The following is a 26,457-nucleotide window of genomic DNA, read 5'->3' as shown; positions in this document are numbered from 1 at the left end:
AGTGTCATCAGAAAATAGCGGTGGAGCAAACAAATACTGTCTATGACCTACATAATGTTTCTACACAATTGTTTTGTCGTTTTCTTTCTTCTAAAATATAAACTTTGGTTTCTTCTAATAATACTTAAAGTTTGTAACATTTTATCAGTAACATACCTGCCATATTCTCAGACAATGGTGAGATTTGGGGGACTCAGAGTTCTGAGGTCCCAGGTGGGGTCAGTGCATGTGACCTAAACAAATTACACACAATTGAGAATAAGCCAACTTTTCATATTACAAGCCTAAATAAAACTAAATAACAAGAAAATAACAAGAAAATCTGTTTTCTTTTAATCATTTTATATACTAACAAACCATAAATAGGTGGGAATAGTATTACTACAATGTCCAATAGCATCACCACACACATTTGCCCACACTCACATCAATACAATCAAACAGACATTAATTAAAGAAAATCCTGTCTTTAAAATCCATGGACAGTGAAATATTTTCTTTGTAAGTAACAGTCTTTGCTGCATTCAGGGTTTTTGTGGGTTGAAGGTAATACAAATGTCATATGTGTTCATCGTGGCAATCATTTGAGACTGGATGGAACTCGTTCCAACTTGCATTGAAATCTTACTGAATTTGTCTCAGCATAGATAATGATTTTTCTATATCTGCTTTTGTTGCAAGGTAGTTGCAAAGATGTAGGCAGTGTTTCTATGTCGATAGATGTCATTACATTCAAAATGACTAATGTTGACATGGAGTCTTCAAAAATAAAATGCAAGACCCTTTTTGATGTGCTTCACAAAGTCAAACTCTATCCAGGAGTTCTGAAATAGTTTTGTCAGGCTCTGATCATTTTATAGATGGCTCATCTTTTCCTAAATTAAAGCTGTATTTCAACATTTTGCCATAACAAAATGAACCTAACTGCACACTTGTTTTTGACTAACGAAATAATTGTTTATAGTTTTGTATATGGAATAATACTCAACTTCAAAGATGCGATGCCACTGATCACAAACTTGCCAATAATCTTTAATAAGGATGACTTAAACATTCTCAGTCATGGCAATTATCATGTGAAATAACTTTAGTGGACTTTACCTGTGCAAATTAGACTGATGGACTTTCCCAAAGCAGTGTTCAAAGGACATGACCCAGCAGTATATTAGCTTTCCTCAACCAATTAAGTAATCAGTGAAATGGTGGTTGAGTTTTTCAGACTGCCTTACCTTCTAACTGACACCAAGACAATCAGCTATATAACCAATTAAGTAATCAGTGAAATGGTGGTTGAGTTTTTCAGACTGCCTTACCTTCTAACTGACACCAAGACAATCAGCTATATGACCAATTAAGTAATCAGTGAAATGGTGGTTAAGTTTTTCAGACTGCCTTACCTTCTAACTGACACCAAGACAATCAGCTATATAACCAATTAAGTAATCAGTGAAATGGTGGTTGAGTTTTCAGACTGCCTTACCTTCCAACTGACACCAAGACAATCAGCTGTATAACCTTTACTGTTTATACAGACAATATGCTTCAGACATGGCTAGTGGTAGTCAAAAAATGTCTGGGATTCCCCACCTCCTCAAAGATTATTGAAAATCGTTGAGTTTTTATAAACGTCACTGTTGGGGGGGGAGATGCAAATCATGTTTTTCGCATGACAAGTCTTATGGCAGGTTTGCAGATGGATCTGTGCAGTTTTTAGCTGAACTAAACTTACAGCAAGTAAATATTGTAGATATTTACTGATGCAAATTATCTGTTAATGGCTTGCTAATGATAAAAGATACAACCATTATCAGGATTTACAGAAGGATTGCAGGGGCAAGATTCTGCAACAAACTGCACTTACTTGACTCCATATCTTTCCCTAAACATGATATGGTTTCTGTAGGTACGATTCACATCTAGGTCTATCTGACGTATATGTGGTGATATTGCACGAGCTCGCTTCCTCATTCGCTGGAAAAATAATTGGAATAATAATTTTTAAAACAAAAAACACATTACAGACATCAGAACTTCAAGCAGTTTCTGCACAATACTTGACAACATTTACTATAATTAATTCAAAATACAATAAACGCTTGCTTCCATTTTATGTCATGCATTTTTTTATATGTCTCATGGAATGTTGCTTCAACTATGAAATATCAAGATTGGGGCTGTATCAAACTAATTACCTCATATGTGCCTTCTTGTTCCAGTTTAATAGTATTCAAAGAGAGCAACCTTGACCACACTTCACCTCGTAGGCGGTCTGGGACCCCTTTAAAGATACGCCTTGATAACTGAAAAGAAACATCAGTAGCTTTTTATCTTTTCTCCATTTTACATGATGGAGTTATACTGGCTGAATAGAAATAATTTTGGAAAAGAATATAGACTGGACTGGAATAGACTTATTTGGATTTGGGAAGATCAAGAAGTACAAGTTATGGATAGTAATCTTAATTAAGATCAGACACATGTCTCAAACAGACAGGATATTTAAATCAAATTGGTTTCTCTGTATAGTTTTGGTAACACTTAAATTATAAATCAGACTGGTTTTTCTGTACAGTTGTAGTAACATTTAAGTGTACTTCATATTCATTAACTAGAGGTGCAGTAATGGTCCAGTCCAGGGTTCTCAAGATCCTGGGACCCTTGGGTGTTTCATGCTTGAATTTCAAATTTCACACATGAATACTGTGTAATCATGTAGTTTTCATGCATACAAATTTCCTATGATTTATGCAAAATTAAATGAGAAACCCATTTAAGTATAACAAGGTTGCCTTGAACAGACTAATGCTATACTGCTCAAATGAAGACCATTTCTTCATTTTAATTGCTGGGTGCTGAAAAAATTGTTGATATGCTTGAGCAATAATGTTTCAAATTAGCTGATGTAGCAGACATATTGGATGTAAGACTGTCATTGTCTTCATTTAGGAACAACTAGACTTTATAAAATACTTTAGGTATAAACCCTATGCTAATATGACCATCCATTCAGGAGAATTAGTGACAAGATTTTCAACATATTTGTTTGACAACCATACTCAGTTTCTGCAAGGCAACATTTGAGACCAGCTAGATATCATATCTTCTGTGAAATCTTATACTGCTATAAACATCAATTTGGAGGCATAGGAAATAAGATTTTCAAGATAGCTGCCATGTGGCCATAATGACTGTCAGATCAGCATCATTGTCATTCAATTAGACACCACATGTCATTATGCCTTTCCATTTAATATTAGAAGTACATTTTCACGATGGCTGCCATGGTGACTATATTTGATGTAAGATAGCACAATTTTCATCTAGGACCAACTAGATATTATATTTAATCTTCTGATGAAAACCCCATGTCAATATGGCTTTTCATTTTGAAGGAGTAGAAATAACAAGATTTTCATGATGGCAGCAATCTGTGACATAGTGGATTTAAAATCAGCATTATTTTCATTTAGTACCAACAAAACATCGTAAGAAATCTTCTGGTGACAAATCAATCTTGATATGCTGTTCCATCTAGAAGGAGTAGACAAGATTTTCAACTTAATCACTACGGTAACCATACTGGATATCAGATCAACAGAAGTTTTATTTAAGACCAACTAGACATCATAATAATAAGTCTTCCAATGAAAACCCAATGCTGACATGACTTTCCATTGAGTAGTAGTTATAACAAGATTTTAAAGTGGCTGCCATGGTGGCAATATTGGACATCAGAAAAGCAGTAATTTCATTTGCAACCAGGTAGACACCCCTAAGGCTCTTAAGTGAAAACTTCATGTTGATATGACCATCTATTCAGGAGCAGTAACTATAACAAAATTTTCAAGATGGCCACTGTGGCAGACATACTAGATTCCAGAGTGACATTTTTTGTATATAGGACTAAATAGATATCATCAAAAGTCTTCTGGTGAAAACCACAGGCTGAAATTACAGTCATACAGGAAAAAGCAATAAGTTTCATGGTGGCCATATTGGATGTCAGATTGGAATAATTTGCATCAGAATCAAGTGGACATTACAAAGAGTCTTTTGGTGAAGATACCATTCTGATAAGATCAAGATGGCTACTGTTGTGCTATTTTCATTCAGAACCAACTAAACATCAAAGAAATCTTTAGTGAAATCCCATGCTGACATGACCATCCATTCAAAAGGGATTGTGATAAACAATGTTTTCAAAATGACTGCTGTGGTGGCCATATTAGATGTCTGAGTACCATTTTCATTTAAGACCAAGAAGACTTTGGGATGAATGTGTGTTTAAAGTTTGACGGCAATTCTCCAAGTAGTTCAGGAGCAAAGTGATAATAAACTTGTGCTAACAATGAATGTCAGATGATGGGCAATGGACAAACAGCCATCACACCTACTTTTCTTGTCTATGACCAGTTGAGGCAATAAACTCCATAAAATAGAAGGAAAAAGAACGAGAAAAAGGTCAACCTTTCTGTTTATATGCTGAAAATGCACACCATATACATTTATTAAATCATGTAAATAAAGTGTCCTAAATGGGGAAAAAACTCGCCATGAAATGAAAAAAAACCCCAAAACAAAGCCACAAGCAAAAAAGTAAGCTTTTTGCCTTTACAAAATTTCATTCTAAAATTCTAAATTTGTCTGAGAAAAACTGAACTGACATCTACATAAGAGAATAACAACAAATTTACAGCATGACATTATTGAATGTAAAAAATTTTTACTTGATTTTGCAATTCCACGTGAGTTTAAATTACTAATTTATATATTAATAAATTGAGGATTTTAATTTTTATGTAAGAATAGTCAGTTGTTAACAGTTTTCCTTAAACCTTTAATTTTAGCAACTAACATGAACATGAGACCCTTTAACAACTGTGGAAATATGTAGTGAAGTTATCAGCAAGTACAGCAAAAGGGCCCATAAAGAAATTCACTCATTAAACTGTATTTTAATTGATGGACTGGATTTAATCTAAAGCAGTTTTTAATCAACATACAAATACCATCTATTAGTGGAGTGGACTTCCTTTAAACAATCTGTAATCTACATACAAATTCCATCAATTAGTGGAGTGGATTTTCTTTAAACAATCTGTAATCTACATACAAATTCCAACTTCCAACATATGTAACATGTTAAACAAACTGACCAACGAAAATGTCACATACAATTTGCTGTAGCCAGAGTTACAAACTGACCAATGAAAATGTCGCATACAATTTGCTGTAGCCAGAGTTACCTTCTCTCCAGGGTAATACTTCTTCCAGTTCTTTATCATCTTCACCCATTTTTGTGTCCGCTCCATTTCTGTGGTTTTGAGCTGGAATAATGCACATAAACACATCATTCAGTATATGAACTGTGTAATAATGAACCATAATTCAAGTTTACACATCACTGGAAAAGCTGGATGTAACAGACCAGTGTAAAAGACAGACACATTTCTGAATACTGCTTGACCAATATAACCTCTGTTTGACCTTGGCACAGTTATAATAATATAATTATTTAATGAGGGTATCTCTGGTAGCTTATGCTATTCTCCTGTAAGGCTCTTGAGCACATTGTTGATTTCTAACTCTATAGTGAGCAAAACGTATTTACTTGGGCTGAAACATTTAAACTGTCGATAATCTGCACAGGTGCATGAAAATAATAATTAAACAGGGCTCAGGAAAACATTTCCCAATCAATCATCTCTGGGATGCGTGACTCACAAGAATTACTCGTCCCTGTCCTCATTATTTTCAACACAATCACTTCTCCACTACACTGCTTACAATTTACTAAAGAACCCTAGGCACCTACTGGAAGCTTGATACTAAAGAAATGGTCCAAACCATGAAAATATCTAATTCATGGCTCCTTTGATAACCAATAAGAGACAGTGTTTGAAGCTTTTTTGGAGAAATTGCAGTTCCACATAGCCCTTGATTTCTTAGAGGCATTTGTTACTACCATCAAAAGCTTCAGTAATACAGGTAACATAATCTTCCTTTTCAGTCAGCTAACATACATCTTTAAGAGTTAGATCTCAGAGAAGTTAAGAGACAGAATGTCAAAATTTTATGCTTTTCATTTGGTCAGACAATGTATTCTTTCCCCCCAAATCGCAAGTATTTTCAAGACTGCAGATTTATAAATACATTGTCATGGTAAAGTAAAGATGCCCGCAGATATTTATACAAGTAATTAATTACCTTTCACATGAACTTGTTTTTGAAAGAAGAATTTCAACAGTCTCAGTTTCCACCAACTTTAGTACTAAATGTCATGACATCAACTAGGTTTCAACCAATCAGCTGCTGTATTGACATTCTCTGCTTTATAAGATTACTGCAGAATACACTGTGTGAAAGTTGGTGGGAATCATCTGAGATAATTATAATACTCATTTCAAATGAAGTTGGCACCATTTTTCATGTGAAAGGTAATCACATGCTAACAGAAATATCTGCTGGCATCTTCCATCTGATAATCTCCATAAAGCTTGAACATAATGGTGACATGGGGCAACTGTAATATTGCTAACCAGATAAAACATTTTAACATTCTGTCTCTTAATGTCTCAGAATTCTGGCTCACAAAAATGTACGACATGTTGCTGAAAGGGAATCTTTCTTCACATTAAAATATCACCTACATTACCTAAAAGTGTCACTGCAAACACCATTAAGAAATCAAGGGCTACACATGAAATGGCAACAAAATATGTTTATAATATTTACCCATTTTATAATCAAGCTTACAACCTGTGCATAAAAAAAACAAACAAAGAAGTTTCCAATGCAACATATTCTAGACTGAAAACAAACATGCAAGTTAGGCAATGATTATTTATGACTGATGCACACCAAATTTTAAGCGATGTAATACTTCAGCACTTGTTCAGGGTAGAAATTGCACTCAGATTTATCATCAGGGTACAAATCTACATCTACATGGCATGAACATGTAGTCATTCTTATTTCTTATGTTTTTGTTGTAACATCAGTCTGTATTTAATGTTGTGTTTAGATATTATTTGAGAGGAAACATTTATTAGGACTATTTATTGGAATTACACACTGCTCACTGGATTAAAATATTACTCTGGGACTATTGTGAATTATTCAAAGGCGTTCCGGACAAATCCATTGTGATACATCAAGACTGTTGGCAGACCAGCATATTCGAGAATTTGAAATTCATTGGGAATAGTCAATTTTGACTTGGGTATAACTTTTCTAATCATTATTTTGGATTCAATTCATAATAATCTAAGCTCCTCATAGATTTTTATTTTTCAACTTATTACAAAACATGTTGGTTTTGCTTCTTTCTGTTACTTAGTTTATGACCAATGAGTCATAACAATATTACAATAATAACTAGTCACATGTTTGACATGTGTCTCATATACCAACATGGTGGCCAAATGTGATATTTTGAAAGACATTGAGTTCAAATCCAAAAGTTTGGAAAAATTTTAGAATTAAAAAAATATTTTTATTTTTTTTATTTTTAGTTACTTTTGAATAGATTTTGATGTGTTAAGGACATGTATTCCTTTGTAAGACTTCAAATTATCAAAAGTTGTCCAGGAGAGCATATGTTTTCTGTTCAAATTTTATACAAGTTCTCAACTCCACTAAATATTTCTTTTGCTGACATGTATTCCTTTTTAAGACTGCAAATTATCAAAAGATGTCCAGGAGAGCAGATGTTTTCTGTTCGAATTTTAGATAAGTTCTCAACTCCACTAAATATTTCTTTTGCTGAGTCTGGAACTCTGTACTATCCCTTTACCTCACACAAGTGGCTTTGGACGCCTCTACTCCATTCGCATGGAAGCACCTTTTGACGCCTCTACAAGATTCGCATGGAAGCGCCTTTTGACGCCTGCTGTAAACATCAGCCATTTTGAGCTAGTTTTCGTAGCGCCACCTTCGGGGAAAACCCCCCCTATTAGATACTACATTCATTTCTGCGAATGACAATTACGTCAGATCACGTGGTCGCTATTCATGCACTGGTCGATATCTGCTATTTAAAGTAACTGGGTCGTAATCTCCACTCTCCAAAATGGCAGCCGCGGATTTCATTCAGTACGTATGAAGTTTTCACGATTAGAATAACAACCACGAAAGATTCAATAAATTAGGCAAAGTCTCTGATATTGATGTAGGCAGCAATTAGTTTTTATAAATAATCAAATTCAGATGACTCAGTGATGTAGACGCACACGAAAACCTTGTAAATTCCGAGTATCGGAAATGGCAGCTACGGTTGATCACGCGGCCTCACTGACATGACGGTGAACAAGTTCTCTCTTGATTTTTAAGCACATAAAAAATTCTTCTGTGAAAAATAATTACACAGCTATAACAATCGGACTTTACTCTTAAATTTTTCCACATATAATATATGTGTACCAAAAATGTAAAATGGTTAAAACTGATGTTAAACGTAACACCACTACATTGCTAAACAATTCACAGGCAGGATTTCATTCGGTACTTACGAAGTTTTCACGATTAGAATCACAACCACAAAAGATTCAATAGCTTTGGTAAAGGCTCTGTTATTTATGTAAGCAGCAATTAGTTTTTATTGATTATCAAATTCAGATGACTTAGTGATGCAGACGCAGACGAAAAACGTGTAAATTTCGAGTATGGGAAATGGCAGCTATGGTCGGTCACACGGCCTCACTGACATGACGGTGAACGAGTTCTCTCTAGATTTTAAAGCAAATAAAATATTCTTCCGTGAAAAATAATTACACAGCTATAACAATCGGACTTTACTCTTAAATTTTTCCACATGTAATAGATGTCTACCTAAAACGTAAAATGGTTAAAACTGCTGTTAAACATAACACCACTACATTGCTTAACAATTCACAGGCATGTCTATGCGTATGCGGTTGGCTAGGTAACAGGTGTTCTATTTATAGCGTGCTGCACTTTGTCACTATGCTCTATGAGGTAAAGGGTTAAATAACTTGCCAGTTGATGGCATCCCACTCAAAGTTTCCCTGCTTATTATATAAGTAATGTAGCTAGTAAATTGTAGACTTCATTGTCAACACTTCCTTTTTCTATTAACAAGCTCCTTAATGTCAGCACAATGTCTTCTAAGCTTAATCAATTCAGCTAGTTATAGTTTTTACATTACAACAATTAACACACACCCAGCTAATTCAACTACTATAATGTACTGACCATTTAATTTTGGGGGCTGCAAATTTCTTTTTAACCGAGGTATTTTATTTTCTTTAATCTCAAGATAATTCATTTTTCTCCAAAAATATACTGATTATGCTATGGTGTTATTTTGCTATAAATCAATGAATTATATTTTTTCCAGTTACTGGCAGACAAATATTTCTTTAAAACAGTGTCAGACCATAACAGAAAATTAAATTGTTGGTCCCTAATATAATTGCAGTATACCACAGTATGTTCAGAAATACCACATTACAAAATTTTACGTGGTACTCGGTCTTAAGATTACACAACCACACACACAGACACACACACACCAAGTGTCATAGGGATAAACAGTATAGTTTTGGAGGTTTGCTCCAGAAAGAAAAGTGTGATTGATGGATGGGTGGAGGGATCCATGGACAAAAACATCAAAATGTATTGAAGCTGAAGAATTCCCAAAAGCAAAAGTTACTTCTAGTCTAATTCATGTATAAAACTTAATGGACATATCTTGAACTATTTAAAATTTTCACTCCGTAAACAAAAGTGTGAATGATGGATCGATGAACAAGCAGTATGTATGTATTAGGACTGAATGGCACATCAGTACAACATGTTACCAATTACCTGTAGAATTGTAAATTGAAAATAAGAAAAAATAAAATTATACAAATGTAAATAAAAAGAAAAATAGTGAAACTTAAGAATTATTAATAGCAAAAAAACACATCTAAACTAGTTTAACATGTGCATTATATTTAATAAGGTCATCTCAAATGGTTTTGCCCCAGAAACAAAAGTGTAGATAATGAATTGATGGATGGACATGCAAACCAATATATTAACAATACTGAAACAAAAACATTGTGAATAGCATAAGTCACCTGGTGGATGAGTGTAAGATGTGTACCAAGTTTCATGGAGACAACTTTGTTATACTCCAGACATAAAAAGTGTACCAGGATGGATTCCAATTCCATATCCCTGCCATTTTTGATGGATGAAGGATTGCACTCATCAATGACATCTTTGGAAAAATATTTCTCCTCTCTTGAATACATGCAAATTATTTTGTTTTTGTTTCTTGGCCAATGTAAAAGAGACTAACAACAGCATTTAACATTAAAAACCTTGATGCTTCTCTGGATGTTTACTGTTGGACAGATCCACAGTATTCATAATAAGGCTCTTGTTTATTCAAATGTTTTTCTTATATATGAACAGACTAACAGATAAATACTAACCTTTGCTTCCAATGCATCTTTGGCTTTCGGCAAAGCTCTGTCACTGATAAAGAAATTGTGATACAGAAGATTTGCATATGTGGATGATACTATGAAGTACATAATTACTTTGCATATGTGGATGATACTATAAATTACATAATTATTTTGCATATGTGGATGATACTATAAATTACATAATTACTTTGCATATGTGGATGATACTATAAATTACATAATTACTTTGCATAGGAGGATGATACTATAAATTACATAATTACTTTGCATATGTGGATGATACTATAAATTACATAATTACTTTGCATGTTTGGATGATACTATAAATTACATAATTACTTTGCATCCTAATGTCATCTTCTGATGGTCTTTCTGAAATCTTAACACATTTAAATTCAGTTATATGCTTTACTGTTTAACTTTGTTCATAAAAATGCATGATAATTTTAAAAGCACTCTTTAAATCATTAACAGACAACATATATAAACTGTAACAAAGTACAGACCCTGAAATGGGCAATATTTACCAAATCCACGTTTGATATTAACTTCAATTCTTTTACAATCTGCATTTGATTTCATTGTTTTCATTCAATTCAAATTTGTATTTTGAATAAAATCTTGTCATTTCTAATTTATGGTCTTGGAAATGCATTAAATGCATTATGGTTCTGCATTTATCACTTCCATTCATCCTTCCCTTTCATTTTCATTCATTTTTTTGGGAATGCATTTGGTGAAAATTGCATGTCAGCATAAAGATACAGATTCTGATCCCTGTTTATAATACAAATGGGCTTTTGACTGTAGAAATTTAGTGACAGTCTGAAATAAGGGTAAATAGATTTTCGCATCCATTCAGGAAATGCATTGACTTTACATTTTTTGTTTTCATTCATCACTGTGTTCTCCATTTGATTTGATGTGCATTCTGCATTCATTTCAATTAATTCTACATTTTATTTCAATTCATTTTGCTTTTTGTTCGTGTCCCATTTTAGTTTCTTTTCGGTATAATTACTTCATATTTGACAGTGTTTTTACCTTTTCAACCATGTACACAAACAATGTAGAGAAAGCTTTCATCCTCATGCTAAGGACTTCATCAGCAGACTGAATTATTCTCTACTGACTGTTAACATTACTCAATGGAATGGTGAGCGATGAAAACAGATTGTCCCAGATATAAGGCAGGTTATAATAGGCCCCATTCCTGTTTAGTGTCGGTTTGTGCGCATGGATGTAAATCGATTCCTTAAACCAACCCCCCATCAAACCAGGCTTGTTCTCTGTCTAGGATTTTTGCTGAGTTCCAAGTTACAGTATGGCCAGGGCAAACATTGTGGATGTGCTGTGTTACCTCAGGCAAGCTTGAACTTGGTCTTCTATGTTCAGTAAATCTCACTTTCAATGTCCTTTCTGTTTCCCCAATATAGTCATGATGGCACTGCCTTTCACCCTGTCCTTCACACTTAATTTGATAGATAGGTCCACAAATATCGCTGTTATCGGAATTACCCTTACGGTAAACTAAGATCTGTTTTAGAGTCTGGTACGGTTTGAAATACACATTAATTTTATGTCACTGGAAAACGTGCTTCAGGCATTCAGAAATCCGACGGTGATGTTAACATTCAGTTGAGATTTAAATCAGTCTGCTGATGAAGTCCTTAGTGTGAGGACGAAAGCTTCAGGTTAGCTTTCTCTATACTGTTTGTGTACATGGTTGAAAAGTTAAAAACACTGTCAAAAATGAATAATATTTAACACAGTTAAGCTTTCACCAAAGTAAAATTACTTATTTCAGGGTCAGAAACAAGTGGGGAAAAAATCTGAGTAAGAATCAATGAAATTATGTTCACGCCATATCCGCTTATTCTTTGTGACTAATTTTCTACTGCAAAGATGCAAGCTGTGTCATATAGGGTTAAAAATCTATGCTACAACTAAATAATAAGCAAACCCTTATACAGTACCACAATCACTATTTGATTTTTCTTTTGATGTTTATTTCTTCATTTATTTATTTATTAAACATGTGCAATTTGCTGATTTTCATGAAAGGCTAAACTAAAATGGGACATAGTCAATGTAGATTTGATGCAAGACTTAACAAAAATTGAGGAAGGTCAAGGTGGATTACACAAAAGACAACCCAAACAGGCCATAAAATGGATTTCATGAAAGACTGAAACCAAATGGGCCACAGTCAAGGTTGATTTCATGAAAGACTGAATCCAAATGGACAACATTCAAATCTGATTTTATGAAAGACTGAGCACAATCAGACAACAGTCAAGGTGGATTTTTATGAAAAACTGAACCCAAATGGACAACAGTCAAATTTGATTTTATGAAAGACTGAACCCAAATTGACAACAGTCAATGACAACAGTCAAGGTGGATTTTATAAAAGACAAAAGGACAGGAGATTTCATAGCAAAAATACTAATGACAAATTGTTCATTGTCAAAAAAAACTGGACTGTTTCATGTAATGAGTGTGTTCCAAGATAATGCAACACTGGACTGTTTCATGCAAAGAATTTTTTCAAACATAATGGAACATTTGACTGTTTCATGTAAAGAATGTGTTCTAACATAATGTGTTGTCACAAACACTGGACTGTTTCATGCAAAGAATGTGTTCTAACATAATGCATTGTCACAAACACTGGACTGTTTCATGTAAGAATGTGTTCTAAGATAATGCAACATTAACTTGTTTCTGAAAGATTAGAGCATTTATGTAAACTTACTGAATAAAGCCATATCTATCTGTGACGTGATAAACTTCAAATGCTGGGTCCTCCCAGGGATCAATCTGTGCTCCTTCTTCTCGACCCTGGAGAAAATTTCAGAAAATATAGTTTCATCTCAGTTCAAGTATGGAACAATAAACAGTAGTGAAACATTACTAAGCAACGTAAATGTGTACATTCACTAATATCTAGCATTTCACACTGTGACAATGAAAAGATTAAGAGACTAGCTGGCTGACTAGCAGTATCTGTCAAGCCAAACAACCAACCAAGATTTGCTTCATAAAATGTCTAATGATAAGAATATTATACAATACCTATAACTGATCATGTCTTAACCCATTTTATCCTGTTGACCAATATCAACTGCAGTGTACGACAATGGGGCCAAAATTAAAATTAAGTTTGTTTCCCCTTACCCGACCGACCCTCTTAAAATCCGCCGACTGAAAAAAAAATTTTGAAAAATTTGCGATAGTATTTTTTTTTCTTTTCGTTTTGTTCAAAAGTTCGTTTTTTCGTTTCGTTTCGTTGTGCGATCCGTATTTTCATGCAGTCAACAAAATCGATGTCACTAGCGCGCGAAAAACGTTTGTTGCAAGGTGTTTAAATTAGATAGGAAAAGCATCATGACCAGTATGGCCGGCAAAAGAAAATACGAAGAAGATTTCATTATATGTGTAAGCGTAATCGCGAAATGCGGGAAATCAAACAAAAAAATTTGTAACAACAGAATACTAGAATACTCAGCGGAGTGTACATGGGATGATGTATATCACGACATTACCAATGATACAGACTTTCGCCCTCATAAAGCAGATGTACTGAACGTCAGTTTATCAGACAAACTGGATGGAACGATGACTTTTCATCCAGACCTTCACGAAGGTCTGCATGTGGTGAAAGAGTTTAATCAGCGACTGAAATATGTTACATTTACGGTGACCCGTGATGAAAGTGTTGGGTTGGATGATGTTTCCTCAACTACTACTAGTACAGAAAATCAACAAGCACCACCTGCACGGACTGCCTTTTCTGTTTTAATGTCTACTTCCGTGGCAACAAAGCTACCACAACTTAAGGACACAAATGCTGAGCGTTTCACTGGTATAAACAATTTTTTTTATATGAAATAATGTTATTTTCAAACATCTGTCTGACAGTTATTAGAAATGAATTCATGCACCCTCTGACAACTGCAATCTTTCTAGAATTTTTACTGCCTTCCTAATAATATATTTAAAGTCTGTTTGTCAAGTACAAATGTTTAAGCTTTGACCGACAATAAACACAGAGCATACACAATATAGCAAAAACTATACATATATAACATACAAAACAAAAGCAGACAATAAAAACATTAAAGACATACATAAACATGATTAAAACATTATTTTGATACCTGCAGTGCATAATGAATATGACAGTGTTAAAGTCTATTAATTATGAAATCTGTTTGTTGATATTAGATTCAAGGTTTTGAATTTTATCTGCCATGGGGCACGATTGCAAGACAGCCAACAGTAACTGGTGTCACATTGAAGACTGCTGTCTGTTTTTTGTGTGCCATGTACACTTATTCCACATCTCATATCTCATTTAATATTATCTATCAGTAAAGCTGGCCATTCCATCTCAGTGAAAGGTTTTTTTTATTCCATTTTTTCAGCTAAAGATGAGTTGTTTAACGGCATAGTCAAAGATATGATAGAATGTGGAGACAAATTTCCTGGAAGCATGTCCCACCAGAGTATATCTGAACAAGTCCTGGTGCTAGTAAATGCTTTGTGGTACATAAGTGGCAACATGTCCACAATAGAAGAGAGAGCGGCCCACCTGACAAGAATCAAGCACATCCCGGAGAGGTGTTTATCTTTGATAATATTAAATTGAAGTAAAAGATTAATCTTTATTCAATGTATATTTATTACAAACATTCCTGCAACACATAATTCTAGAGAAATTTAATATAGTAAGTGTCTTAATGTCCATAGTTTTTTTTTTTTTTTTTGATTTTCAATGATAAAACTGAGCAAGCAATACTATCTCACGTTAAAGGAAAATATGACATAGACTTTTTAATATTTGGTAAGCTGATTAAAATAAAGGTTCAATGTCATAAGATTTAAAAAATTGGTTGAACACTTGACTTTTTTATTTCTTTTGTGTTGCTACCCAACCCTAATATTGCGATGGAAGAGGGTGGTTTTATAGCACCATAAAATCTGGTTCAACCTTCCACGGTTTCATTTAAGCCTGTACAAAGTCAGGACCATTGCGGTTGTCAATTTCTCCATTATGTACATGTAGTAACCTCCATTTTGCTTACTTTACTTTTCCGTGACATTTGTCAGAGATTGATTATCCTTGTTCAGTAATTTTGTTGTAACTTACCTTTTTTACAGGTTTTTAAAGTTTGATGGTGCTAATGATTATAAAAGAAAGAAGCAAAAACGTCCACAGCTTACTGCAAAAGATCTGAAGTTACAAGTCCAGTGTTTATTCAGGCTAATCTCAAGACCTTTTACACAGCATTGGACCATAAGAGGTGACATTGAAACCTTAACTGGATGTTTACAGTCTTATGCAGATTATTTAGAAAAAGCAAATGAAAAACAGATATCACGACAATTACAAATGAATCCAGTTCGTCAGATTGATTCCAATCTCTCCGTTGCACATCGTCCTAGACAAGATGAAATCCTACCATGTTACAGTCGATTGGATGGTCAGGTATCTCAGATGGCAATGTTTCAACCTCTCTTCTTTGATGAAGATTTGCATTTAAATGAACCATTTAAAGGGCCAGAACAACGATTTAGATATTTTGAGAAACTTTGTCTGACCATACCAGTACATATGTTAAGGTACGACCCTGGTGGAGGGATTGGGGCGATTTCTTTTATCTGGAGAATTCCTGAAGATGGGATGTCTTCTTCGGAAATGTTTATGAGAGACAACCAAGTTTTGCACAGCTTACGCAGTAAACTGCCTGAATATCACACAAGACAAATGAGACAGGAGTTCTTCAATGCTTACGGAAATATTGCTGGAACCATTATACCTCCACACATTTTGTGGTCTATCTACACAACCTTTACAAATGATGCTTCAGCAGATCAAAATAAGGAAATAGATAACCGAGTACGTCTTTCTGTTTTGGGGATTGATCATGATCTTGTGGTAGATTTACGTCACTTAAATAAGGGTAGACCTAATGACACTTTCGATGTATTTTTTCAGACCCTTGAAAAGGAGATTCAGGACATGGTTGCTGCAGATGAGAGGAGACACAATACAGAGCATATTTCACGTTTTTTGTCTGTTAGGGATATGATAGAGCAGGTGAAAAGTAAAGTACCAGAAGGAACCAATATTCCCAGTGAGTCATCAGTCCTACTAGCATTTGTTCCAAAAAATGCACATCAAAATGTAGCCAAGTTATACAAAGGTAGAGTACCTATTAGATTGAAAGTACAGACCAGGCAACTTCGTGCACAACACCAAGATGATCACTACTGTTCAGCTCTTTTTAAATATTGTAGAGCATATGCAACACAATTTAGAGACATTAGTAATTTTGTGTGTATGGACGACAAGTCTAAGCTGGACTTTGGAGAACCTGATCTCTTCACCTCAACAGGGGTAAGAGGGAAGAAATCCATAGTTCCGATGAATTCAGTACTTTCCTGTCTTGATCATGATGTGCAGAGCAAAGGCTCACTTACTCCTTCTGTCGTACTTGATGTAGATATTCCAGGTGATGCAACAGAAACATTCTACAGGGGACAAGTCTCGGTTACATTCAAAGATAGTATCTTCCAGGCAAGCACCCCCTTCCGTCACATAGTAGAGCTTGAAACTATTCTTAAAGCTAAAAATGAGAACAAACCAGCTTTATTTATGTACACAGATGGTGGTCCTGACCATCGGGTCACATATGGAGCAGTAAAGTTGTCATTGATTGTTTTATTCAGAAGACTCCAGTTAGAATTCTTAGTTGCCTGCAGAACTGCACCAGGTCACTCTTGGACTAATCCGGCTGAGCGGATTATGTCACTTCTCAACATTGCCTTCCAAAACACTGCACTTGCACGAGAGCTTGCCTCATCTGATGTAGAAACAATTCTGAAAACATGCGGAAGTATGAATGAAATCAGAACAAAAGCTGGAAAAAACAATCAAATTAAAACAGAATGGCTACAGTCAGTTCAACCTATGATCAAAACCCTGTCCTCAAGAACAGAGAGAGTCCAACTTAAGGAAAAGTCTTTCAAAGTATTTAAAGCAGCAGAGGATGCTGATGTTGAAATGGCTGAAGCTGAAGTGACCCTTATAGACCCTGCCATCAAAGTTGGAAAGTATCAGCAGCAGCAACTTAGCCATGCAACACAGCTGAAAAAATTTATTGGTAAGTACAGAGATCTACAGAACATTTTTATTGCTTGCGACACTCAGAAAGTGCCAGGGTTGAAGTTGCAATATCTTGTCAGTCTGTCCGTAATTTCAAGGGTGAGTGTCAGAGCATTTTATAATTCCAAACTGAAAGTGGACATGCAGCTCTCCCGATTTGTTAGACTTCTACATTATAAAAACTCAACATTGACAGATAAATCATGATTTATTTACAGATATACACAAATTTTAAAAATAGAATAACATTGCATACAAATTGTCTTTGTAAGTCGACAGGAATTATTTTGAAATATTAATTTAATGGCCCAGGGCACTACTCTTAAACATTATGCCAGGAACCCGTTCATTGTGCATTTTCTCATTTTTTCTTCATATGAAACATAACTCAAACATAATTTAGTCCTTAGTTTAAACTTATTGGCTCATTTTCAAAAGTGATGTGTTAAATGTCCCTGCATGTCAGCCCTTTCTATTAAATAAAAGATTTTCATGTCTCTTGGTATTTTATTACAGCTGATCACTGCCATGAACGCCATTACTCCTTTCAGATCAGAAGATGTCATGATGAGGGTTGCTGTCCTACTCCAGAGAGGGAATGGGCGTGGTTACCAGACCCCATATTAGACATAACTGGACAGCATTACAAGCCATTTGATGAACTGCTTGGTAAAGAAACTACAGATAAGGACAGGCCGTCTAGTTTAAAGCAAACTGTAGCTGCTGTGGCACAAGAACAACAGGTAAGGATGTTCATAAATCTTATTAAAATATAGAAGTTTTATAAAGTATTGATTTAACAGTTATAAATTGTGCAATAATAACAACACATGTATATAAAAAAGTTATTTAAGAAACTGCAACTTTAATAGAACCCCTTGTAACATAATAAGTTACAAAATAGAGGGCATGTCACTACACAACACTTAAAACACAAGTGATGATATTTATGTTTCTTTTTACAGGGTTGTAAAAACAGTATTCTTGTGGGACAGAATGTTAGACAAACTGTTAAGTGCTGTGAGTGTCTAAAACCACGATGCATATATGCTAAGACGAAACTAACAGCAAGAGACCAGAGAGCTTTGACACATACTTTGGAGAAATACGACTATACTTGTGGTTCTGTTATCACACCTGATGGTAAGTTCTAATGATTTAATATTTTATACTTTTATCCAAGTCCTTAATACTTTATTCAAAAATATACCTATACACTCTTCACATACTGAATGCGGTTTGACTCTTACCTTGATTTAGAATCATGTCTGACACTGTCAGAGAGCCCAGATAGTTTTTAATGCTCTTTCATGTCAGATATTGCTTTTTTTAACTGTGATTTTCTCTTAGTACTAGCCATTGCACTAAAATTTTAATGTGAATATTATTTTACAAGTATTCCTGTTTCCTGGTCCATGCTCCCAATTTTTAGTGAAGTCCAAGTTGCTCATTTATCTTTTTATACTAGTTTCTCTGGGTTTATAAAGATAATTATTTACAGATTTGGTTTCAGGTTCTATATGCTATTTGTTGTGTATCATGTCTAGTCACCTTCGACATTAAAGTTCAATTTTGGATAATTGGTGTTCTATTTAATATATTTTAGGAGACATCCTACAGGGAAAAGTGTTTGTAAGACTACAATTGTCTTGTGCTGTACACATTGAATTCCCATACTATGCCAGCAACATTGGCAGACCAGATATTTGTGCTCATTGTGGAGCCATAGGAGCAGAAAAATCCCAGGAAATGACTGGAAGATTCCGTACTGTTCTACCAGTGTGCCAGCAATGTTTAGCATCTGGAAAGGACATTCCAAAACGAAACCCAGTTAAAAACTAACCAGCAGCTCTTAGTGACATTTAAAATGATGTTTTGCATTGTTTGTTTCTTTTTTGTTAGTTAGATTTCTACATGTATTTAGTGTTCTGACATTACTTTATTGACATGTTTCTGCATATTTGAGACACTATTCAATGTCTAACTTTATATTTGTGCATTTTGACAGGTCTTGCAAATATGTTAAGTCTCATTATATATTGAACCCAATGATACTAGTCAGAAAGAATACTCAAGACTTTTAAAATACTTTTATTAATTATTTTAAAACATTTTTATACATTTGACCTAGTCAGAAAAAATACTAAGGGTTATTCCAGCAAATATCTACCTTAACCCAACACTCCTCAAAAACTCGGAAAAAAACACTTCTTGCACCTTTACATGTGTATCTTTATATTTCATTGAAATTACTCTCATTTAATATATGTTTCAAAATTTGAGTAAATCTGTTAAATTGGTACCCTGGCCAATGCCTGCAGGGAGTATTTTTATTGGAATAGCCCTTATCAAAAACTAATCTAGTCTATAAAACATTTTAAACTTGCACAAGTTACTGTATTTCAGTTCATGAGTTACTGTATTTCAGTATTATTATTAAAGTTGAATTTATCGTTTTTCTGTTTCCTATGTGTCAGTTTATAGTGTCATGAATTTCATGAGAAAAAAAAATTATTAGCCTACCTACCTACCCAACTTCAAATTGTTGGGTAGGGTAAGGGGAAACAAAGATATTTTTAATTGCGGCCTGGAGAAGCAATTCTAATTAAAGTGCTGTAAAACTGATGCATCACACAACAGCAGCAGAAATTTTGATGACCTTCATAATGCTAGTAAAATTGATGTTATCATTGTTTAATTAAAGTACATATGTCTGGAAAGGTAATCAAATTTGCAACATAACGATGTATATTTTGTTATCATTTACCAATGTTGTATATTTTGTTATCATTTACCAATGTATATGTTCATACTACATTCTGAAATATGACTTGAAAGAAAAAATGTTGAAAAAGAAACTTTTGTCCATGAAGATGAATTAAATGATCTAACTGTATGTGAATAAAATCAAGACAAATCAATACTCAGTATTCTGGTCCCAATTTGAACTTTCAAGCTCTCTCAGTTCAAAAGCTGTAAATAATTTTACTAAAAGTGCTCAAAGTCTAAAACTTATCAATTGTGACTGCAATCAAGGTGAAAAATCATCCCTGACCCATTCTTCTTGAAAGCCTTCAAATTCCATTTCAATGTCAGAATCACTGTCAAACAGTGCATGAAGAGATGCATTATCATTTTGGTCCACATCATGCAATTCTAATCCATTATTTAAGGGGCCCCGAGTGGCCGAGTGGTCTAAAGCGTTCTCCGCTACGGATCACTGCCATCTCACCTCTGTCTGCGTGGGTTCGAGTCTCGGATTCAGCCAATGTGAATACGTGAGAAAGCTTGCCAGTAGCCTCTCGTGGGTCGGTGGTTCTTTCCGGGGTTTTTCCCGGGTTCTTCCTCCACCATTAATACTGGCCGCCATGTATAGCCTATTGTGTGCTGAAAAATGGCGTTAAACCGTACAACAACAACAACAAATCCATTATTTAAAGCATTATTTCCTTGGCAATCAAAGTTTAACCCTACTGTCAGCATCCAAGTTATCATGATTTTATTGATTGTTTTTCTATCAAAAAAGCATTTCTCAAACACCATTTTCGCAAAGTCTCACTGCACATATGCATTTTTATAATTTCCTTACTTGCTGAGAAAGTACATACTTTTTATTGTTATTGTAGGGTTTAAGGCCATTTTTCAGCACAAGATAGTCTATACATGGTGGCCATATAAATGGAGGAAGAACCCAGGAAAAACCAGGAAAGAACCACAGACCCACGAGAAGCTACTGGCAAGCTTTCTCACATACCACAATGGCCAAGCTTGAGACTCAAACCCATGCAGACAGAGGTGAGATGGCAGTGATCCATAATAATGAGCACTTTAGACCACTTCTAAGCAGAAAAAACAAAAACCATATTTAGGTCCAAAACACTGGGCAAATACAGGAAAAACATGACACTTGGTAGCTATGTATTCAAAGAAATCTGAACAAAATTACACAAAGACTTGAAGAGAGTCACACCTTGTTGAGCTTCTCCTGAAAAGCGTAAATTTATCCAACTGTTCCAAAGTAAATTCCAATTTGACAAGCACTTCTGTTGCAAAAACAAACAGAAAACACTGAATTTACTCTGAAATGAGAACCACGCACTTAGTCCTTAAAAATTAAATAATCTCTTCCTAATAAGGACCTGCTTTCAGTGGATGTTTACTTAAATCAAGGCATTGATCGCTGTCAAAAATATTACAAAATACTGACAAGGATTTGCATAAAAAAGATATTGATTTCAGCTAGGGAAAGGTGTTTATTGTATAAAGCCATCTGACATGGCTTGTTACTTTAAACAGCCCCACTTATGGTCCCACCATTAACAATACAAGTTTGAAAGTTGTTCATAGTCTGAACTCAACTTATAGCAAAAAATAATGTGGAACACTGTTGACTCTCATAAGTTCAGAGATTTTAATTTCCAACAAATTCTGGGCATTCTGTATGCATATATTGTCTCCACAAGTATCCTACTGTTGGCTCCTTTTGTAAGAAGTAAATTAAAGAACAATTTTTTTAATCATCACAGAAAAAATACTGAATCATATAGAAATTATATATCAGTGTGTATCAGTGTGATCATGATTTATGAAATCTGCCCTCTTGTATTGTATCCCAGTGTGTATCAGTGTAATCATGATTTATGAAATATGCCCTCTTGCATCCAAATGTATCTCAGTGTAATCATGATTTATGAAATATGCCCTCTTGTATTGTATCCCAATGTGTACCAGTGTAATCATGATTTATGAATATGCCCTCTTGCATCCAAATGTGACTCAGTGTAATCATGATTTATGAAATATATCCTCTTGTACTGTATCCAAATGTGTATCAGTATAATCATGATTTATGAAATATACCCTCTTGTACTGTCTCCAAATGTGTATCAGTGTAATCATGATTTATGAAATATGCCCTCTTGCATTCCAATGTGAATATTGTCATTTTACCATCACAGTTATGTCAGCGAGCATTCCTGTGCTAACCCAATTAAGTGCAGATTGTTTTATTTCCAACTTTGGAAGTAATGGCAGCACTGTTACACTCAATTTAAAGCAAATCTGTTTTTTATCACATTAATTACATGTTTTGGATCCAATGAAATAAAAAAGGTGCAATGCAAGGAAAGTTACAAGGCATGCAAATCATACCTGTGTAAGGTGTTAGTAGTTAAGTCATGTGTCAGGTCAACTCATTTCATTTAATCAATCAAACACTGTTGTAAACATGAAAGCAATATAATTAAACTACCTTACACTAGCCTATTCATTTACAATGTGATCAAAGGTAAACAAGTGAAATTAGTATTTGGTGAATACAAATTCTGTTTTACAGATAAAATTCCTTATAGAAAAACAAGTTCCAGAGTTTCTAGCGAATTTAAATTCCTTAAGAGGCATTCAGAGATTTCCTCAAGTATCAAAAGATGTTTCACTACTGCTTGCAATGAAATCATGGCATCAATATTTTACTAATAGAAAAATAAACAAAAAAAAAAAAAAGAAAATCAAATTCTGATGGTGATGGTAAAAAGCAGCGCCATATGCATGATGGTTGTTAAAACCACTTGGAATATTGTTGTAAAGAATCTTTCAGAAGTTGGGTATCTTGAAAATAAATTAATTTATACAAACTTCATTTGAAACATATCTTTACTGACAATTATTCCCAGCGCAGTTATAAAATGAGTATTCAGCCATTAAACAGCCCCATTGCCTCCACCCAACTTTCTCAAGGTCCAGAAGGGATTGCATCCATTTCTTAACTATTTTTAGGTTTCACAGTAACTCATGCCCTTACTTATAGTGCGACTTGTTTTTGAATCCTGCTAAGTTATAATGGGAGGGGTGTAATGTTTTTAAAGCACTCATGCAAAAAAAAAGGGTGAAGTGACCAAGACGAGTTCTAAATCCAATAAAATGGAGAGGACTGAAAGGCTGAATTACAATCACTGACAACCAACATATAGTCTATATGTTACCTTGTCATGGATGAGAATGACATAGGACAATGGAGAGGACTGAAAGGCTGAATTACAATCACTGACAACCAACATATAGTCTATATGTTACCTTGTCATGGATGAGAATGACATAGGACAATGGAGAGGACTGAAAGGCTGAATTACAATCACTGACAACCAACATATAGTCTATATGTTACCTTGACATGGAGAATGACATAGGACAATGGAGAGGACTGAAAGGCTGAATTACAATCACTGACAACCAACATATAGTCTATATGTTACCTTGACATGGATGAGAATGACATAGGACAATGGAGAGGACTGAAAGGCTGAATTACAATCACTGACAACCAACATATAGTCTATATGTTACCTTGACATGGATGAGAATGACATAGGACAATGGAGAAGACTGAAAGGCTGAATTACAATCACTGACAACCAACATATAGTCTATATGTTACCTTGTCATGGATGAGAATGACATAGGACAATGGAGAGGACTGAAAGGCTGAATTACAATCACAGACAACCAACATATAGTCTATATGTTACCTTGACATGGATGAGAATGACATAGGACAATGGAGAGGACTGAAAGGCTGAATTACAATCACTGACAACCAACATATAGTCTATATGTTACCTTGACATGGATGAGAATGACATAGGACAATGGAGAGGACTGAAAGGCTGAATTACAATCACTGACAACCAACATATAGTCTATATGTTACCTTGACATGGATGAGAATGACATAGGACAATGGAGAGGACTGAAAGGCTGAATTACAATCACTGACAACCAACATATAGTCTATATGTTACCTTGACATGGATGAGAATGACATAGGACAATGGAGAGGACTGAAAGGCTGAATTACAATCACTGACAACCAACATATAGTCTATATGTTACCTTGACATGGATGAGAATGACATAGGACAATGGAGAGGACTGAAAGGCTGAATTACAATCACTGACAACCAACATATAGTCTATATGTTACCTTGTCATGGATGAGAATGACATAGGACAATGGAGAGGACTGAAAGGCTGAATTACAATCACTGACAACCAGCATATAGTCTATATGTTACCTTGACATGGATGAGAATGACATAGGACAATGGAGAGGACTGAAAGGCTGAATTACAATCACTGACAACCAACATATAGTCTATATGTTACCTTGTCATGGATGAGAATGACATAGGACAATGGAGAGGACTGAAAGGCTGAATTACAATCACTGACAACCAACATATAGTCTATATGTTACCTTGACATGGATGAGAATGACATAGGACAATGGAGAAGACTGAAAGGCTGAATTACAATCACTGACAACCAACATATAGTCTATATGTTACCTTGACATGGATGAGAATGACATAGGACAATGGAGAGGACTGAAAGGCTGAATTACAATCACAGACAACCAACATATAGTCTATATGTTACCTTGACATGGATGAGAATGACATAGGACAATGGAGAGGACTGAAAGGCTGAATTACAATCACTGACAACCAACATATAGTCTATATGTTACCTTGACATGGATGAGAATGACATAGGACAATGGAGAGGACTGAAAGGCTGAATTACAATCACTGACAACCAACATATAGTCTATATGTTACCTTGACATGGATGAGAATGACATAGGACAATGGAGAGGACTGAAAGGCTGAATTACAATCACTGACAACCAACATATAGTCTATATGTTACCTTGACATGGATGAGAATGACATAGGACAATGGAGAGGACTGAAAGGCTGAATTACAATCACTGACAACCAACATATAGTCTATATGTTACCTTGACATGGATGAGAATGACATAGGACAATGGAGAGGACTGAAAGGCTGAATTACAATCACTGACAACCAACATATAGTCTATACGTTACCTTGACATGGATGAGAATGACATAGGACAATGGAGAGGACTGAAAGGCTGAATTACAATCACTGACAACCAACATATAGTCTATATGTTACCTTGTCATGGATGAGAATGACATAGGACAATGGAGAGGACTGAAAGGCTGAATTACAATCACAGACAACCAACATATAGTCTATATGTTACCTTGACATGGATGAGAATGACATAGGACAATGGAGAGGACTGAAAGGCTGAATTACAATCACTGACAACCAACATATAGTCTATATGTTACCTTGACATGGATGAGAATGACATAGGACAATGGAGAGGACTGAAAGGCTAAATTACAATCACGGACAACCAACATATAGTCTATATGTTACCTTGACATGGACGAGAATGACATAGGACAATGGAGAGGACTGAAAGGCTGAATTACAATCACTGACAACCAACATATAGTCTATATGTTACCTTGTCATGGATGAGAATGACATAGGACAATGGAGAGGACTGAAAGGCTGAATTACAATCACTGACAAAAAACATATAGTCTATATGTTACCTTGACATGGATGAGAATGACATAGGACAATGGAGAAGACTGAAAGGCTGAATTACAATCACTGACAACCAACATATAGTCTATATGTTACCTTGTCATGGATGAGAATGACATAGGACAATGGAGAGGACTGAAAGGCTGAATTACAATCACAGACAACCAACATATAGTCTATATGTTACCTTGACATGGATGAGAATGACATAGGACAATGGAGAGGACTGAAAGGCTGAATTACAATCACTGACAACCAACATATAGTCTATATGTTACCTTGACATGGATGAGAATGACATAGGAAAATGGAGAGGACTGAAAGGCTGAATTACAATCACTGACAACCAACATATAGTCTATATGTTACCTTGACATGGATGAGAATGACATAGGACAATGGAGAGGACTG

General features: G+C 34.9%; 2 protein-coding genes across 5 annotated transcripts in view; one reads left to right on the top strand and one right to left on the bottom strand.

Annotated features, from left to right (window-relative positions):
- Nucleotides 1-26,457, bottom strand: part of LOC149769995 (USP6 N-terminal-like protein) — an 84,171-nt gene that overhangs the window by 31,755 nt on the left and 25,959 nt on the right. For all 3 annotated transcript variants that reach the window (XM_089949554.1, XM_089949555.1, XM_089949556.1), the window contains exons 4-8: nucleotides 13,201-13,286; nucleotides 10,446-10,488; nucleotides 5,247-5,327; nucleotides 2,193-2,300; nucleotides 1,862-1,971 (exon numbers count right to left, since the gene is read on the bottom strand). In XM_089949554.1, the coding sequence (XP_089805680.1) occupies nucleotides 1,862-1,971; nucleotides 2,193-2,300; nucleotides 5,247-5,327; nucleotides 10,446-10,488; nucleotides 13,201-13,286 (428 nt within the window). The remainder of the gene's footprint in view (nucleotides 1-1,861; nucleotides 1,972-2,192; nucleotides 2,301-5,246; nucleotides 5,328-10,445; nucleotides 10,489-13,200; nucleotides 13,287-26,457) is intronic.
- LOC149769996 (uncharacterized) lies at nucleotides 13,668-19,792 on the top strand. 2 transcript variants are annotated; one of them, XM_089949553.1, is made up of 6 exons: nucleotides 13,676-14,310; nucleotides 14,873-15,068; nucleotides 15,609-17,614; nucleotides 18,133-18,359; nucleotides 18,582-18,759; nucleotides 19,223-19,792. In XM_089949553.1, the coding sequence occupies exons 1-6, from the start codon at nucleotides 13,833-13,835 to the stop codon at nucleotides 19,456-19,458; spliced, it is 3,321 nt and encodes a 1,106-aa protein (XP_089805679.1). In that variant the 5' UTR covers nucleotides 13,676-13,832; the 3' UTR covers nucleotides 19,459-19,792. The 2 variants fall into 2 exon arrangements, with proteins under 2 accessions (XP_089805678.1, XP_089805679.1); XM_089949552.1 differs by lacking the exons at nucleotides 18,582-18,759; nucleotides 19,223-19,792 and having other exon boundaries at nucleotides 13,668-14,310; nucleotides 18,168-18,573.

This window comes from Sinohyriopsis cumingii, unplaced genomic scaffold (genome assembly GCF_028554795.1).
Source record: "Sinohyriopsis cumingii isolate HCF-2022 unplaced genomic scaffold, ASM2855479v2 utg002887l, whole genome shotgun sequence".
In the NCBI taxonomy this organism is placed as follows: Eukaryota; Metazoa; Mollusca; class Bivalvia; order Unionida; family Unionidae; genus Sinohyriopsis; species Sinohyriopsis cumingii.
This window is presented reverse-complemented; position numbering and strand designations above follow the sequence as displayed.

Coding starts and splice junctions, on each gene's coding strand:
- LOC149769996 (XM_089949553.1), top strand. CDS start 13,833: ATGACCAGTATGGCCGGCAAAAGAAAATACGAAGAAGATTTCATTATA. Junction 15,069..15,608: donor ATCAAGCACATCCCGGAGAG/GTGTTTATCTTT, acceptor CCTTTTTTACAG/GTTTTTAAAGTTTGATGGTG. Junction 18,360..18,581: donor CTGTGGCACAAGAACAACAG/GTAAGGATGTTC, acceptor TTCTTTTTACAG/GGTTGTAAAAACAGTATTCT.